An 18,748-nucleotide genomic window follows, 5' to 3' on the forward strand; every position below is an offset into this window, starting at 1 on the left:
CTTTTATGAAGCTCCATCCTTTTATTGACCAGCGCACTAACATCTGTTATCAGGGCTGTAGCCGACAGGCAGGAATGTGGGGTTTACCTCAAAGCAGCAAGTACAGGCAGGTCCGTGCTGTTTTGAATAGGAACATGTATCCTCTAAATGAAGATGTAGAGGGAGAGAGGCAGAAAATAACCAAGTAAGACATCAGGGACTTTGATAAAGCAGTATAAACTATATTTAATGCTTAGAAATGGAGGCGTTGTGCTTGTTGGACAACTGGAATAAGGTAAATGTGTATCATTTGTTTCCTATTTCACATTTTAAATAGCAAGCCAGTTGTTGCTTATCTCATTTTTTGATGTCTTGATGGATAAATGCTCTCTTTACTGGTTGTTACATTTTTAAAACTTCAAGGGAATTTAATGTGCAGGCAATTTAGGCTACTTTGTAGATCAAGTTTTTGAATACTGCAAGGGTCAGTTTGTTCAGGTGAAGTGGTTTCAAATATCAAAAGGTTAGATTTGTGTGAAATTTGATTCAGTGCCAAGCCATTTAAATTCTTCAGCCTTCTTCTCCAATCTCATACGGGTGCTATCATTGAATCTCACAAAGTAATTCAAGTAATTAGCCTACCTCAGATTATGCAGTTATAGGTTTGGGTTTCATTGAATTCATTTCACCACAAGTCTGTTTCTAGATTTGAGGCTGCAAAAGTTACAATACACTCCGCATCTACACCGGACGCGACAGTTGTCCCGTCGCGTCGCGTCGCGTCGCAACAGATTGAAGTCGGCTTTCCACTATCTCCGACGAACGACGACAGACCGGAAGTCATTCATTTCGAATGGAGAGTAGTGCGGGAGCTGCGCGGTGTTCCGATCATATGCGTATGCGGAAACTTCAGATCCGATTTGAGCCGCGGATGCGCTAAAATATTTGAACTTCTGCGACTAGACAGTATGCGACCGCCCGACCCGATGTGACCTCTATTAAAAACTATGAGCATAAGGTTAGAAGTACCAATATTTTATTCACTTTAAACACTATTTCTGTAAAATGCTGCTTTAGAACAATTATGTCAGAAATAATTATTTTATAATTATTAAATCATTATTTACATTGATTAGCACCATAAAACTAACTATGTTTTTATTTGGGGGGTCATTTGTACATTCATACATTAATTATATGCATTAAAATCATTCATTTTACCATGGTGAATATGCCGAGGTAACGGTTGCTGCACGACCAGTTTGAAAGTTCTGTGCGACTGCCACTAGGGGGAGGAATGCGACAGTCGTGTCCGAATGTCGTGTGCAGTGGAAAGGCGACCGTTGCGAATCATTTGAACTTTGTGTCAGTACGTCATAAATAGAACGAGACAGCTATGGAAGGCCAAAAGGGCCAAAAACGCGTGCAGTTTACTGTCAGAGATTTGTCTTTTCGCGTGGGACCGCATCCATTGTAGACAGCAACTGATTTAGGGGCCGTTCACATATCGCGTCTTTTGCGCGCTCAAGTTTGTTATTTCAAATGTAGACGCGCTCATAATGGAAGTGACGCGGTTGCGACGCACTCATTTTTCCAGGCGCTTCCGCGCCGCATCGAGATAAAAACATTTCAACTTTTCAGAATGCTGCAAGCGCACCGCGAGTCATGTGACAAGAACCAACCAATCAGCTTCATCCTTTCCCGTAACAACATTGAAAGCTCAGCCAAGATGAAGGAACAGCTGATCATAGCTGTACAGGGATAGCCATTTTTAAGTAAATTTAGTAGCAGAGCTACTGCAAGCAATTTTTAGTGTTGCAAATCCATTTATCCTTTGCTGAAACTTCTGCATCTTCATGAAATGCGCAGGTCATGTTTGCTTAGCAATGGCAGACGCCTCTGGAGTGCAAGCGCCCGAACGCTTTGGGGGGAAAAGCAGAAAGCGGCGCGCCTAGCGTTTTCCACGCGTTTTTTGGCGCGACATGTGAATGGCCCCTTAGTAGGCTGGTGTCCTTGGTGTCAAAAATAAAAGCCCCTAAAGTGATTCCAAATAAAAGCCCCTTCGCAGTGATTCCATAGAACAAAATACAAATAAAACAAAATTGGTTCCCCAAAGAACATTTCAGTTCTTAAAAAACAGTTTTTCTTAGTGAGAATAATATTTAATAATCTAAAAAACAAAACAAATTAAAGAACCTTTTGTGCAATGGAAAGTGTCTGTGGATGTTAAAGATTCTTTATTTTATGAGAGTGGTAACAGCTTAGTATAGGGACCAATTCTCACTATTAACTAGTTGCTTTATTATGCCTATTATTAATATGTTGTCTATTAATTAGTACTTATAAAGCACATATTCTGCATGGCCAATTGGCCATATTCTACATACCTAATCCTACCCAATACCTAAACTTAACAACTACCTTACTAACTATCAATAAGCAGCAAATAGGAGTTTATTGAGGCAAAAGTTTTTGTTAATGGTTTGTGAATTGGACCTTAAAATAAAGTGTGACCGTGTGCATGACACAATTCTGTATGTGACTAGCTAACAGGTAAATGTACAGTGACTGTATACATTGTGCTGTGGTTGAACTCAAAGACAGCACACTGAGCAAGAGCACAGGAATGTCAGGGCAGGAAGGTCTGTCTGCGTGTGTCAGAGGAAAAGGCAGCTCATGGCCGGTGAGAGTCGTGTAAGCTGGGCCGACAGGGTAAATCAGCGTTATCTGTTTGCAAATGCCATTTGTGTGAGTGCAGACTCTATTCATCGGGGCAGTGAGTCAGCTAAGGATGCAGACGGGGAATGCCGGAGGCTGCATTTCTCCCACTCGCACTATTGTCTGTACTGTAAACACTTGACCGGCTTAGTTGTCGTCTACAATAGAAAAGACAGTTAAAGAGAATATATAAACTTATGTAAGTATGTACAATATCCCTAAAATTGATAGTTCAGCCACAAAATGAAAAACTGTCGTCATTTACTCACCTCAAGTCGGTCCAAACCTGAATGAACATATTTTTTTTAACAAAAAATGAAGTTATATTGCAGAATGTTTGAGCTGTTGTATAAATAAGAATTTACTAACAAAGCTGAGTAAAATATATTGGTGGATATTATAAGCTTAATTCATTTTATAAAATTTATAAGATTGTTTCAACACTGTTTTTGTCTCTGGCAGGATTCTCATGTCCCTGAGCGAGTAAGTGAAAATACGCTGGTAATGGATAGTTTGAACCAAAATCTTACCAGTGGACATCAGTCTCATCAAGTGCTCCAGGTGAGATCAAACTTTAATTACCACATGTGACAACATTTTATGTACATAGCGTTGTTTGTTGGGTTGTTTATTAGGAAAATAATACATAACACTTTTATTAAGCAAGGGTGCATTGCTTTGATCAGAATCAGAATGAGCTTTTAGTCGCCAAGTGTGCGAAAACACAAAGGGAATTTGTTGTGGTTTTTCATGAACTCTTTGTACATACACATACATATTTGACATGGGAATATGTAAGTAATACTACTATGATATACATCTGGAACTGAACACTTATGTACAGATTTGTGCATTATGTACTGTATATACAACTGTAAAAATAAAATACGTGTAGGCATTTACTTATTTCAAAAGTGACAATAAAGCATTTATAATGTTTAAATCTTTGATAACAATATACACTACTGTTCAGAAGTTTGGGGTCAGTATTTTTTTCCCCCAAGTTTTAAATTGATAAAAAAGTGATGTGATATATAGTTGGAAAATATTTTTATTTTGAATAAATGCTGTTCTTTGTAACATTTTATTCACCAAAGAATCCTGAAGAAAAGTGTCACAGGTTCTCATATATATATAAATATATAAATATATTGATAACAAATCAGTGATAATAAACACTGATAATAAATCAGCATATTAAAATGATTTCTGAAGGATCATGTGACACTGAAGACTGGAGCAATGGCTGATGAAAAGTCTTCTTTGCTTCACAGAAATAAGTTATATTTTAAAGTATATATTAAAAAAACATTATTTTAAATTGCAATATTATTTCACAATATGACATTGTTTTTTAATATCACAATATTTTTTAGGACTTCATCCTAATATATATATATTCTCTTTTCTTTAACCTTTCCCTGTCTAGCTTGTACTTATTTGAACAATGCTTGAAACTTGGTATTACGAGCGTCTTCCTGTGTCTATTTGCCTCTTTAAGACGAATCGCTTGATGTACTCCCCAATTGGAAGTCGCTTTGGATAAAGCGTCTGCTAAATGAATAAATGTAAATGTAAATTTTTTCTGTATTTTTGATCAAATAAATAAAGCCTTGAGCATGGGAGAGGCATCTTTGAAAACATTAAAAACCTAACTGATCCCAAACTTTTGAAAGGCTATGTATATATGTAGATGTGTGTGTGTGTGTGTGTGTGTGTGTGTGTGGGTGTGTGTGGGTGAACGTGATTTCATCAAGTACAACATGCAACAAGTACAACATATCCCTACAACATCCTTGTTGATCCTGGAACAACATTCCTATCAACCAATCAGAATTGAGGGATAACTTTTCAGGAAGTATCTGTTTTAGGCTTACGATCAGGGTTAGATGCTTCTACACCCTTGTTACATTTACATTTAGTCATTTTGCAGACGCTGATATCCAAAGCGACTTGCAATTGTTAATCAACTATCAATTCACACTGATTTTAGGAATAAATTATGGGTAGGGTTAGGTTTAGGGGTAGGGATTGGGTTAAGTCTATATTTTTGGACAGTTATATTGATCCAGGAACGTGTCTTACTTGGCAAAATCACGGCGACCGTGTGTGTGCATGATACAGTAAATAATATGATTTGTTGTTTTCTATTCATAATTTTTATTTAATAAGAAAAAAAATATGACCAAAAAAGAGATAGAAGCTCATAGAGGTAGAAAGGTACTTTCTCTTTTTTCCCCTAATTACTGTTTTTTACAATTTGCATGGCAGTCAGACGGTAAATCCAGTTCTGATAGCAACACCTTTGTTCAACACGGCTTCAGTGCGCGACACGCTTTTGTCTGACAGTCAAGGTTGAGTGTTCATGATACGAGGTGACAGGCAAAGTGTGAAACACACCCTCGGGGGCATCATTACCATCATCACCTTCTGCTTCAACATGGCTTCCACATCTATGTGGATTTCTCACTGTAGTAGTAGATAATCTATGGCAGATGTGTTGATGATTTCTTTATAAAACACAATGATCATCTCTCACTCACATCCTGTAAGCTCTGCTTTAACTGATTACACTAATTACCTCCTGCTAATCTTGTTTGAGCACTCGGGTTTATCCTAAACCCAACCGTATACCACAGCCCTGAGGTGATAATATGTCTTTAGTGGATGTTTGGGAAGGTGGGTGAACAGCAATTATCTGGAAGGCAGCTGTACGGTTAAAAATAATATGCCTAGATTGCAATAAGCTTGTGCAAAATGGAATCCTGTGCACATTTACATATCATCATGATTGTGCCTTGAACAGAATTTACTGGCCAAATAAGCTGATGGATTCAGCTAATTTCTAGTTGAAAAATGATGTCATTGCATGATAGTGGAATTACAGAGTACAGCTTTCCCCTCCCAGTCATTACCATTTCACATTGTTGCCATGACAACCTCCCCCATGCTGAGCCTTTAAGTTTCCACAGAGGTCTACTCTCAAGCTGTGACTGAAGGCACTTCTCTCACTAGGGTTGAAGAGAATAGTAAGATGAGCACTCAACCGCCTGCCGAGAGCTCAGCTTGAATCACCACTTTGGAACTTCTTATGAAATATTAAATCATTGTGGGCAATTTTAGTTGACGTATGAGTTGACTCACTATATGTATGATGTATTTCAGCAGCACAATGGCGTTTGCTTCTAACAATCAGACAGACATTTAAAGCAGTGGTTCTCAACCTTTTGGAGCTGAGAGGCCTAATAATATTCTGAGTTTTCTAGATGTATTGGGATATGCTGGTTAATGATTAAAGGGATAGTTCACCCAAAAATGAAAACTGTCATTAATTACTCACCCTCATGTCGTTCCAAACCCGTAAGATATTTGTTCATCTTCGGAACACAAATTAAAGGGGTCATATGTTGCGATTTCAATTTTTCCTTTCTCTTTGGAGTGTTACAAGCTCTTGGTGCATAAAGGAGATCTGTAAAGTTGCAAAGACTAAAGTCTCAAATCCAAAGACTCATTCTTTATAAAAGTTAAGAGTCAACCACGCCTACCTAAAATGGCTCTTTCTAACACGCCCCCACATGTCTACGCCACGTTGTGGGAAGATTTGCATAACACCACCCAAATGTTCACGTAAAAAAAGAAGGCGTAACTTTAAATCTTGTTGTTGCCGCCGCCGCCATGTTGTGGAGTCGCTGTGTGTTTTGCGGAACTGTGTTGCGAAAGCGAAACTACTTTTTTTGGCCTTCCAAAAGAGGACACAACTAGAAATCAGTGGTTAAGTTGTATTTACAACACTGTTCCAGAACAGTTCAACCCAAATATTCAGATGTGTGCTGCGCATTTTAAGGAGGATGAGGACTGTTTCCTGAACCAGTAGCCTACAATGCGTCTATGGCAGAAAGGCTGTTTCTATAAAGTTGGGCAGTTCCAAATTTGCAAGGACAGTCTGGCTCACAGCCTGTAAGTAAGTTTTTTTATATTTAAATAATTTGCCACTGATGATTCAAACAGCAAGTTTTGAGCAGTGTAGAGTTGGCTTGTTGTTTGTTGTTTCTCCGATCACAAATGCAGACATGGTTTTATGTTTACGCGGCGCGATACGCAATGCAACACGTAAAAAGACAGTATAAGTCATTATAATCAGTAATTATGTCCCCACTGGACGCAACAACTGCCTCATTTGTAATTGGTTTTGTCTCGTCCTGCTGGGAGACGGCATCACAGTATGGTAAGGGGCGTAACATTTCCGTCACACGCTTGAGCCATTCGGCCAATCACAACACACTGGATAGCTGGCCAATCAGAGCACATCTCGCTTTTTCAGACTGATGAGCTTTGTAAAAAATCAGGCATAGAGGAGAAACAATAATGTACATTAAATGGAAAATAATGTGTTTTTTTTTACCTTAAACCGCATAAACACATTGCATTACACCAAATACACAAAATAATGTTCTTTTTAGCAAAGTCATTTGACCCCTTTAAGATATTTTTGATGAAATCCAAGAGCTTTCGGACCCTGCATAGACAGCAACACAACTGACAAGTTCAAGGCCCAGAAACATAGTAAGAACATAGTTAAAATAGTCCATGAAACATCAGTGGTTCAAACTTAATTTTTTGAAGCTACAAGAATACATTTTGTACAAAAAGAAAACAAAAATAACGACTTCTCTTCCATGTCAGTCTTCAATGTACATTCATGACAGTGCCACAAAGCATAAAAAATATTCTTGTAGCTTCATAAAATTCAGGTCGAACCACTGATGTCACATGGACTATTTTAATGATGTCCTTACTACCTTTCTGGGCCTTCAACGGGGTAGTTGCGTTGCTGTCTATGGAGGGTCAGAAAGCTCTCGGATTTCATCAAAAATATCTTAATTTGTGTTCTGAAGATGTATGAAGGTCTTACGAGTTTGGAATGAAATGAGGGTGAGTAATTATTGACAGAATTTAAATTTTTGGTTTAACTATCCCTTTAAAGATTGGGATTTTTTATTTTTATTTTTATTTTTTGTCATAATTTCAAACCTAATAAAATATTTTAGAATAGTTTAGAATAGATTAACTAGAAAAATATATATTTATTATAAAAATGCCCATTAAGTTTTACTTATTTATTTATTTATTTATTTATTCATTCAGATTATTTGGTTACACTTTATTTTGATGGTCCCTTTAACACATTCTGTTGACTATAAGTAACGTTGCACCTACACATATTTATTAGCTCTCAATAGAGTGTTGGTAGAGTATTAGTAGACTGGTAGTGTTAGGGTTAGAATAAGCTGACGTAAGTAGAATGTCTGTTTGGAGACCATCACAATAAAGAGTTAGCAGATATTAGACAGTCTACTAATACTCTAATGAGAGTTAGTAGACATGTACTGTAGGTGCAGTTTTACTTATTGTCAACAATGTTCAAAAGCCATATTAGGCCCCCCTAGAAAGGTTGCTGAGGTTGCTGTTAAAAATGTTTCTGTATCATTTACTCACCTTCATGTCATTTCAAACCTGTATGACTTTCTTTCTTCTGTGTATGATAAAAGCAGATGTTTTGAAGAGCGTTCATGCTGCTCTCTCCCATACAATAAAAATGGATGGGCAACAGAGAAAATACATCCTCTGAGGCCATAGTAGCTTTGTGTCATTAAAATTTAAGTCAACATTCAATGAAAATAAAATCTTTAAAAGTCTTGCTTGACCAGTGTGGTCACCATTCACATTCATTCTATGAAAAAGAGCAGCCTGGACATTCTTCTAAATAACTCCTTTTGGGTTCCATGCAATGAAGAAATGCTGTGTCCAGAAATGCCTATTTCCCTATATACTATGCAAAAAACAATGCACAAAAAGAGTAGTATATCAGAATATATAGTATTAGAAAAACAGTAGGTCACTATATGACGCCAAAGTAAATATTGATGTAAAAAAAATGTGAGGATGGGAACATGATTACTTCTTTCACGCTTGAGTGAATACTATTCTTTTTTTAGAGCACTCCACTGGATTTGATTGAGACTGGGAAAGCCCTGAAGGTTCAAGCAGAGTGCCCGCATTTGGTCAGTCTAGGAAGTGGCCGTCTCAGTACAGCCATCACCCTCTTACCCCTGCCTGAAGGTAAGATTATTATTAGATGATTATTCTTCTCTTCCATGTCAGTCTTCAATGTACATTCATGACAGTGCCACAAAGCATAAAAAATATTCTTGTAGCTTCATAAAATTCAGGTCGAACCACTGATGTCACATGGACTATTTTAATGATGTCCTTACTACCTTTCTGGGCCTTCAACGGGGTAGTTGCGTTGCTGTCTATGGAGGGTCAGAAAGCTCTCGGATTTCATCAAAAATATCTTAATTTGTGTTCTGAAGATGTATGAAGGTCTTACGAGTTTGGAATGAAATGAGGGTGAGTAATTATTGACAGAATTTAAATTTTTGGTTTAACTATCCCTTTAAAGATTGGGATTTTTTATTTTTATTTTTATTTTTTGTCATAATTTCAAACCTAATAAAATATTTTAGAATAGTTTAGAATAGATTAACTAGAAAAATATATATTTATTATAAAAATGCCCATTAAGTTTTACTTATTTATTTATTTATTTATTTATTCATTCAGATTATTTGGTTACACTTTATTTTGATGGTCCCTTTAACACATTCTGTTGACTATAAGTAACGTTGCACCTACACATATTTATTAGCTCTCAATAGAGTGTTGGTAGAGTATTAGTAGACTGGTAGTGTTAGGGTTAGAATAAGCTGACGTAAGTAGAATGTCTGTTTGGAGACCATCACAATAAAGAGTTAGCAGATATTAGACAGTCTACTAATACTCTAATGAGAGTTAGTAGACATGTACTGTAGGTGCAGTTTTACTTATTGTCAACAATGTTCAAAAGCCATATTAGGCCCCCCTAGAAAGGTTGCTGAGGTTGCTGTTAAAAATGTTTCTGTATCATTTACTCACCTTCATGTCATTTCAAACCTGTATGACTTTCTTTCTTCTGTGTATGATAAAAGCAGATGTTTTGAAGAGCGTTCATGCTGCTCTCTCCCATACAATAAAAATGGATGGGCAACAGAGAAAATACATCCTCTGAGGCCATAGTAGCTTTGTGTCATTAAAATTTAAGTCAACATTCAATGAAAATAAAATCTTTAAAAGTCTTGCTTGACCAGTGTGGTCACCATTCACATTCATTCTATGAAAAAGAGCAGCCTGGACATTCTTCTAAATAACTCCTTTTGGGTTCCATGCAATGAAGAAATGCTGTGTCCAGAAATGCCTATTTCCCTATATACTATGCAAAAAACAATGCACAAAAAGAGTAGTATATCAGAATATATAGTATTAGAAAAACAGTAGGTCACTATATGACGCCAAAGTAAATATTGATGTAAAAAAAATGTGAGGATGGGAACATGATTACTTCTTTCACGCTTGAGTGAATACTATTCTTTTTTTAGAGCACTCCACTGGATTTGATTGAGACTGGGAAAGCCCTGAAGGTTCAAGCAGAGTGCCCGCATTTGGTCAGTCTAGGAAGTGGCCGTCTCAGTACAGCCATCACCCTCTTACCCCTGCCTGAAGGTAAGATTATTATTAGATGATTATTTAGACTATATTTAGTGGACTTTTTCGAAAGGTTTGTGGTGTTACATCTCCATCTTTACAAACTTTGGGGGAAAAAAGTGGAAAGTTCTGAAAACATGGTCCAATAATGCTATTGTATGGGAAGAAACACAAATCTTTATAATACCAATATACACAGATGGTCAAATCCACTGTGTCACCTCTGTGCTGGGATTGTAAAGCCAGCAACCCGACTCTGAGCCTTAAGCACTATGGGGTCTTTAAAAACACCCTCTCTTAATTAGAGAAGCCCCTTCCTTCATTAACCACCCACCTTCATCTCCACCTACTTACTTTCTCTGACACTGACCAGCCATTCATGCCAGTGTCTCTTTTATCAGTGTCTATCTGTCTGAATTCCTCGGAGACACATGGAATTATCATGAAGGCTTTGAGAAATTACCTTATGAAAAGGGCATGGGAGAAGAGGTTTTGAATGCTTATTTAGTTTGTATTAGTCACTGTGTACTGTATTAGTATTATAAACTGATATGCTAGCTTGTGTGATTCCTCTCAGGTCACAGGCTTTTATCCCGTGCCTGATAACAGATAAGGGTGGATGGGGGCAGATGGGGAAGCGGGGTGAGGAATGTGGTTCTTCTCACTGACAAAAAGCAGGCCAACATCGCTGAATTAGCTCAGTTTAATTTAACATTATGCATCACACACTGAAAGATGATATCTATTGATGTTACATCTGTTTGTAAAGTTTGTCCACTTGCAACGTCCAACAGTGTATACAATTATTTTATTTTATTTTAGCTGTAGTTTTTTTGTTTGTTGTTGTTGTAATTTTGTCCATCATCGAATTATATAGTTTATGTCTAAGGTAAAGTGACTCTATTATAATAGTTTTTTTTTTAATTTGGGGAAAAATGGCTGACTTTGTTTTCTTACTATGGCTAATTTATATATCCAATATACGCACAATTAAATAATATTTTTACAGCTTTATTTTTTGGTGCATAATTTGACCGAATCACAACTTGACTAGAAATGATGCATCAACATTGACCTTTTGATCACACATCACATGTCTCGTATTAATATCAAGCTAATATCTTCACTAATAATTTTATCTGAAAAATTAAAATTGTAATAAAAAAAAAACATTTATTAGGGGCAAGATTGTTGGGGTCAGTAACTTTAAAATACTTATGCAATGCACTAATCAGTATAATTTTGCAGTAAATTGATCAAAAGTGACAGTAAAGGCATATTTATAATGTTAGAAAATATTTATATTTCAAATAAATGCTGTTTCGTTGAACTTTTTTATTTGACAAAGAATCCTGGGAAAAAAAATGCATCATAAATGTCTTTACTGCAACTTTTAATCAATTTAATGCATCCTTGCTGAAAAAAAGGAATACATTTCTTTCAAAAACTATAACATGGTAATACTACAGTAAAGTGAACTTTCATAACAAAGAGCTTGTGTCTGAGAAAAATCTGTTGCTTTTTTTTTAATAACAATAAAGACTGCTGAAAATTACATTCAAATTAATATAAATTATATTGCATTTGAATTAGTATTACTGATTTTACTACATTTTTGATCAAATAAATGCAGTCTTGTTGAACATACGAGAATTCTTTCAAAAACATTAACAATCCTTTGAACAGTAATGAATGTAAAAGTTAAACAGACAAAACTGCCTGGGTTTTCATCGACTGCTAACTTCACCGGAGTACTTTTGCAACCAGAAACTTAGGACATGTTGTCTGAGAGCAAACAATCTTTGAAATTAACATCCTGTGGGGGTTGTTTGTTTTAGGCAAGACCACTCTGGGTCACGGAGCCATGGACATCAACATCCAGGGCCCAGGGATCGCAGCTCAGCACTGCTTCATTGAAAACAAGGCAGGACTCATCACGCTGCACCCCTGTGGAAACCAGTGTAGCATGGACGGACTACCGGTCACCAAACCTGTGCGCCTGTCTCAAGGTAAACAGCCACATTGTACCTTTCGTTCATTCACAGAAGTCCAATCCTTCAGATCGTCATCCAAATCAAATACAGCCAGGAATTTCAGTCATTGTTTTCTGCAGCATCAGCCATATAAAAATTCAAACATGATTCTTAAGTGTAAAATCTCTTATGAAAGGAAATCAATGCACCCAAACCGAAAGAAAGTCTGCCTCTCCTTTGTGTCTTTTGTCTGAGGGAACAATTTGACTAAACAGGTTGGGGGGAGGGGTGTGTTTTGGGTCATCTTCATTGTGCCCGCTTCTAGTGTTTCACTATTGTTCGAGACGTTTGCTCTGAAATATTCAGTTTGATGTTCAGATTAAGAGCCTCATTTAGCCCAACCCATGATTTTTATTATCTCATAGCCTATGTGTAGAGTCATAAAAGAGCAGGAACCTGTGGAAAGAATGTTAAATGCAAAAACTGAAACAGAACCCCCGTTGCAGAGATTGGAGGCTCTGACTCAGGGGGTGAGCAATTACACCTCCTCCTTTCCCCATCCCTTATCTGAGAGGGAAATCAGTTGCACCAGTGACGGAGACAGCTGTTCAACTTTACCACCCATCACTACGAGAGCGTGCAGGGGTTCAATGACTTCAGAAGTGCTGGGATACAATACAGCACCTCTGGGTTGCCATTCGCTGGACAGGATTATATTTCTGTGACTGGAGATATATGGTTTATAGTGGGAGCCTCCTCACTACGACTGCGTACGGTGGACACTTATTTCAAGTTAACGATAAAGAAATCTGTTAAAGCATGGGGAATAACTGATGGATACTCTATGAAGAAAGGAATTAGTACGACAAAGCAAGTCAGTCTCTGCATGCTACAGCTGTAGTATAAAACCATGTGCTTTCCCATTTAAAGGGACAGATAGGATGTTGCCTACAGATGGAATGGGAAGTTGATCGTTTGGATTTAAAAGTAAGTGTATGAGGACCTAATACATTTGTTTTGGTGTGAATATTCAAAAACAATATTTTAAGTTTCTGGTTGCAAAAGTACTCCGGTGAAGTTAGCAGTCGATGAAAACCCAGGCAGTTTTGTCTGTTTAACTTTTACACTCATTACTGTTCAAAGGATTGTTAATGTTTTTGAAAGAATTCTCTTATGTTCAACAAGACGGCATTTATTTGATCAAAAATACAGTAAAATCAGTAATACTAATTAAAATGTAATGTAATTTAAATTAATTTCAATGTAATTTTCAGCAGCCTTTATTGTTATTCAAAAAAGATATTTTAAAGCAACAGATTTTTCTCAGACACAAGCTCTCTGTTATGAAAGTTCACTTTACTGTAGTATTACCGTGTTATAGTTTTCGACAGAAATGTATTCCTTTTTTCAGCAAGGATGCATTAAATTGATTAAAAGTTGCAGTAAAGACATTTATAATGTAATAAAAGATTTCTATTTAAAAATACACTCTTCTTTTGAACTTTCTATTCATCAACGAATCTTGTAAAATCACGGATTTATTAAAAATATTGAGCAGCACATCTATTTTCAATATTTTTTTTTTTCAAAAAAATGTAATCAGCATATTCAAATGATTTCTAAAGGATCATGTGACACTGAAGATGGGGAAAAACATCAGCTTTGCATCACAGGAATAATTAAAATTTCTAAATATATTCAAATAGAAAAGAGTTATTTTAAATTGTAATAATATTACTGTTTTACAGCAATTTTATTCAAATAAATGCAGCCTTAGTGAGCATGTGAGACTTCTTTAAAAGAAAACTTAAAACAAACCAGTTACACATGAATGATAGGAGCAAGGTAAGTATACATACACTAACATAAATAAAATATGATCATAATATGTGTATACACAGGGTGCATAACCCACAATAAACCGGTCCAGCTCTTGCAGAGAGGTTTTCTCTTGCATGTTGGCAGGAGCATGAGTGTGTGTATAGTGTTACACTTCTATTCCTGGTCAATGTGACCCAAGAGTGCTGCTAATGCTGTTTCTATGCAGCCCTTCCTCATTCTCCACACGCTGTTTGCTCAGTCTGACTATCCACACATGCTTTTATTAGTCCTCAACATATATTGGCAACCCTGCTGGAAGAGTTCAGGGAAAGATAAGGGGATTTTGCCTTATTATTCTGCTTTAAGTATTCTGTCGTCACCATGTTCACTTAACCTCCATAGCTTGAGTCATGTTTGAACTTATTGCAAGACCATCTGCTCGAGAGAGGTTTGTCCATGTCTTGTCCATGGCATGCACATTTTGCATGCAGAATGATCCATTACAATGCATTTTCACAGCTTTCACGTGATATAAATCATTTTTATTTTCATCTTCGGCACACATAAGCTGCATCACTTATGGCTGTGAGCCACATGCTTTCTGGAATGTGTGGAATTGGGTAAAGGTTAGAATGAAATACTGGTTTGCTTAGGTTTTTGACCTTTCCAGGCGCAGTAAAACTGAGTACCGTGGCAACCGTTGTGCGTTCTTTTTGGCATCTCTGTCTTGACGTCTTCTGTCTACTGTTCACATCGCTGTGCTTTCTGTTGGAACGGTTTGAGACCCGTGACTCACCACATTCTATGTCCTGCCAGCTTTATTGAGATCTAAACTATAATACTATAAGTTATGCAATGGGTTTGACACAGATCCAGCACTCTTATTTTTACTGAAAATGCATGAGGCAGATCTGTACTGCTCTGTTATCTGTGGTTTTGGAGAGTGAATAGAGTGAATAGTTTTGTCAAAAACGACCAAACTTTATATACAACCCTTTTCATCCCTGGGATATAACAAGTCAGGATGACAAACTGGTTGCACACAGATATTTTACTCACTGTCACTGGTGTCCCTTTTAGAAGAAATTTGAACTCTATCTGCGATGCACCACTGGGTTGGTGCTACAGAAAGGTCATCTGTTTTTGTACTGGTTTCATGTGTTAGAAAATGAAGAGAACAGGCATTTTAAAAAGCTGGTACTTTTTATTAAGCCTCATGTTCTTTATGGGGTCTAAAAGACCCTGAGTGTTTTTCTAGCTCATAAAACACTTAACATTGAACAGTAAAGATTGATGCTTTATATATATATATACAGTGGGTACGGAAAGTATTCAGACCCATATATAAACTCTATAAAATATTTAAAAAACAGAACATTATTTTTACTTGGTTTCTCAGAGAACACAATTATAAACATGAAAAAATAAAATTAAATATATGTAATTTATTTTAGTAAAATTATGTAATAACAAAAACAATAAATAACAAATTATATATAATATGTCATACATAAATAACATATTGTAAATAATGTTTATTAATGTATTTAAATGGCATATATTTATAATATTTAAATATATTATTTAAATACATTGTATGTAATATGATATACCCCACCTTTTTAGCGAATATAATGCATCTAGATATATTATATATAATAAATGCAATATTGAGAAAAAAAATGATATTATGCTATATATCATTTATTTATATTAAACTAAATAATAACAATAATAGTATTGAATTATTTTATATATTGTTATAAAAACATATAAGTAATATATGGGAAATAATATATAATAATGTATTTAAATAATACACATATATAATATTTAAATGCATAATTTTAATAGCTACATTATGTTGTAATATTATATACCCCACCTGTTTATTTTGTTATGTATTTAGTTAAATTATATACAGTATGATAAATACAATATTGGATTTTAATATTTAATATTATATTTTTATTTATAATTAATTATCCAATAACAATATTACTTAATTTCATTGTATTAACTGTAGTTATAAATAATTATAATGATGTTATTTATAAATAATAAATTGTGCATATAGTTAATATATTGTAAATAAAATATAATGATGTATGTAATCTATGTACCAGCCAATTTATTTTATATATATTTAGATTTTAATGTATTTAGATGCATTAAATAAAATAAATACAAAATTAATAGTATAGTATAAACACAAAAATTATTTTAACTTATAGGAAGCTAAATAAGATGATGATGTAATAATACACTTTAGTAAAGAAAGTGCAAAGCTTTATTATAAAAAAAATAACCTCCACTGCTATGTCATTTATTACTTCTCAGGTGATTTTGGCATGGATACACCTGCACTTTCTTTAATGAGTTTGGCTTCTCAGAGTGCAGTTATGGCTGTTGTAGAGGAACACTTCATCTGAGAGCGGTGGGGAATCAATCTCTCTGATTAATGTCGTGGAGACGGGCTGTGCATGGGGAACAGCCACTCTCCTGCTGTGCTTTCCAGATCCATGCGCCTCTCCCCACTCTTTGTCATTCAGCAGTGAGGCCTGTCTTCTTGCAAATGGCCTCATGAATTTGATTACAAAATGGCTCTTAGTCATGCTTTGCTGAAGATGACATCTATGACAAGGAGATGCTATTTAGTGGTTCTGCTCTTCAAAAATTTCAACAGAAATTTTTTAATTAGTCATCGGTATGCTTTAATACAGTGTTTTAGCAATATTTCTGTGGTAATACAAAGTGGCTGCAGATGCACAGCAGTGGTGTTGAAACAGGGATATTTACTAGGATAAATTAAGTTTTGTCAGTTCATGATTTTTAAAATTGCCTTTTTTTCCCTATTTTGGAGAACAGTATTGAACTAAAAGTATCATTTTAAAAAATGTAAAAGTCAACAACATATTTATACTTGAGTAAAGTATAAATGTAGGGTGCTGTATTTAAGTACAGTAACAAAGTGTGTACTAAGTTAGTCTAAATGGGTTAAAAGGGCTTGATTGAAAGCACCATGATAGCACATCCTGTGGCGATGGGCAGCATGTATATAGGAACTCATAACTTCTCCTTAACTTCCACCAAAAGTATCTGTGTTAAAATTATCCATAATGACTGGCAGAGAGAGAGGCCATCTATAAACAGATATCAGGGGAAACACCATCCATGTTTATCTTTGGATTTTACCACTATTACATTTTACTATACATATTGCGGTACGGTACATATTACTATACAAACTCAGTGCCCCCCTCAGAACAGAATAATCTGTGACTGTGGGCGGTTTGTGTGCTTGACGTCCATGAACACTCCTTTCAAGTAAAATATAGGCTTCTTTGAATATTTTAAATGGCCGGCACTCAGTAGCTGCTGGCAGCATGTCTGAAATGCATGGTGGTAAGAGTGTAGATCGATAGATAGATGCCCTCCTCAGCAGGTGTAATTCTTAGCTCGTGTATTTTCCCTTGTGTGCTGTAGTGTTGTCTGATGTGCTAGATTACCCTCTATCGCTGCACTTCATAAATCTACTTCAAGACTCTTCACTTAGCATTGTGGGTAAATCCATCAACCTTTGTGGTGCTGTAGTGGCCCATCTGAGGAAATCTAATGGATTTTTACTGGCACCTAAAGTGCTAAAATGCAGGTTGGTCGTTTACTGCAAGCTATTTTTCTTCTTCATGAGACATTCAGTGTGTATCGTATTAACTTCTGTAATATTACTGTACTTAGTTTGACACCATGAGAAATTCTTACTACTTGTTTCACTGTTGATAATAGTCTATCAATTATTTCCTGCATGCCAAGACTACTAAACACAGACCTTTTAACCTTCTGCCACACATAAACAAAGACATTACATTTGATATCCCACTGTTCTCTGTATAATAGGAACTACGTGTTTCTGTGAAATGATGCAATGAAAAAAGCTTACAATAGTGTTCAGCCACTTCTGGTTTGAACCTTGCTCTTCGTAATGATATAAAGCAAATGATATACATGAAGTCAGCTGAAATATGCCTGACTGGTAATAATGGTTCAGATAGTTCCCTCTTAGCTCTTAAGGGTAAAGATGCTAAGGTCTTTTCCTGCTGTGTATTGATTGAATTGCAGTCTGAGCTGTGGTCTGGAGCACATTTGGGTTCTGCACACTGTTGTTTTCAGCTGGTTTCCACATGATGGATCAGTGAATCTCAGCTAAGACAATGCTGGGCTCTCCTGTCCTGTGCTATATAACGATAGATAGATAGATAGATAGATAGATAGATAGATAGATAGATAGATAGATAGATAGATAGATAGATAGATAGATAGATACATTCATATAGATTCATAGGTTCATAGATAGAGAGAGAGAGAGTAGATAGATACATAGATAGATTCATAGATTCATATACTGTAGATTCATAGATAGAGAGAGTGTGTAGATAGATAGATAGATAGATAGATAGATAGTAGATAGATAGATAGAAAAAAGAAAGAAAGAAAGAAAAATTCATAGATTCATATAGATTCATAGATTCATATAGATTCATAGATAGAGAGAGAGAGACTAGATAGATTCATAGATTGATAGATTCATAGACTGATAGATAGATAGATGGAGAGAGAGAGAGACAGAGTAGATAGATAGATAGATAGATAGATAGATAGATAGATAGATAGATAGA

At 35.8% G+C, this 18,748-nt stretch overlaps 1 protein-coding gene across 1 annotated transcript in view; it reads left to right on the top strand.

The window, feature by feature from the left end:
* The first annotated feature begins 220 nt into the window (after window positions 1-220).
* LOC107582625 (pleckstrin homology-like domain family B member 1) overlaps window positions 221-18,748 on the top strand; it is a 56,869-nt gene continuing 38,341 nt past the window's right edge. The window contains exons 1-4 of the mRNA XM_016268538.1: window positions 221-274; window positions 3,160-3,258; window positions 8,694-8,817; window positions 12,117-12,287. Coding sequence (XP_016124024.1) covers window positions 239-274; window positions 3,160-3,258; window positions 8,694-8,817; window positions 12,117-12,287 — 430 coding nt within the window. The 5' untranslated portion in view covers window positions 221-238. The remainder of the gene's footprint in view (window positions 275-3,159; window positions 3,259-8,693; window positions 8,818-12,116; window positions 12,288-18,748) is intronic.

Source organism: Sinocyclocheilus grahami, unplaced genomic scaffold (assembly GCF_001515645.1).
Source record: "Sinocyclocheilus grahami isolate Dianchi unplaced genomic scaffold, SAMN03320097.WGS_v1.1 scaffold46.1, whole genome shotgun sequence".
NCBI lineage: Eukaryota > Metazoa > Chordata > Actinopteri > Cypriniformes > Cyprinidae > Sinocyclocheilus > Sinocyclocheilus grahami.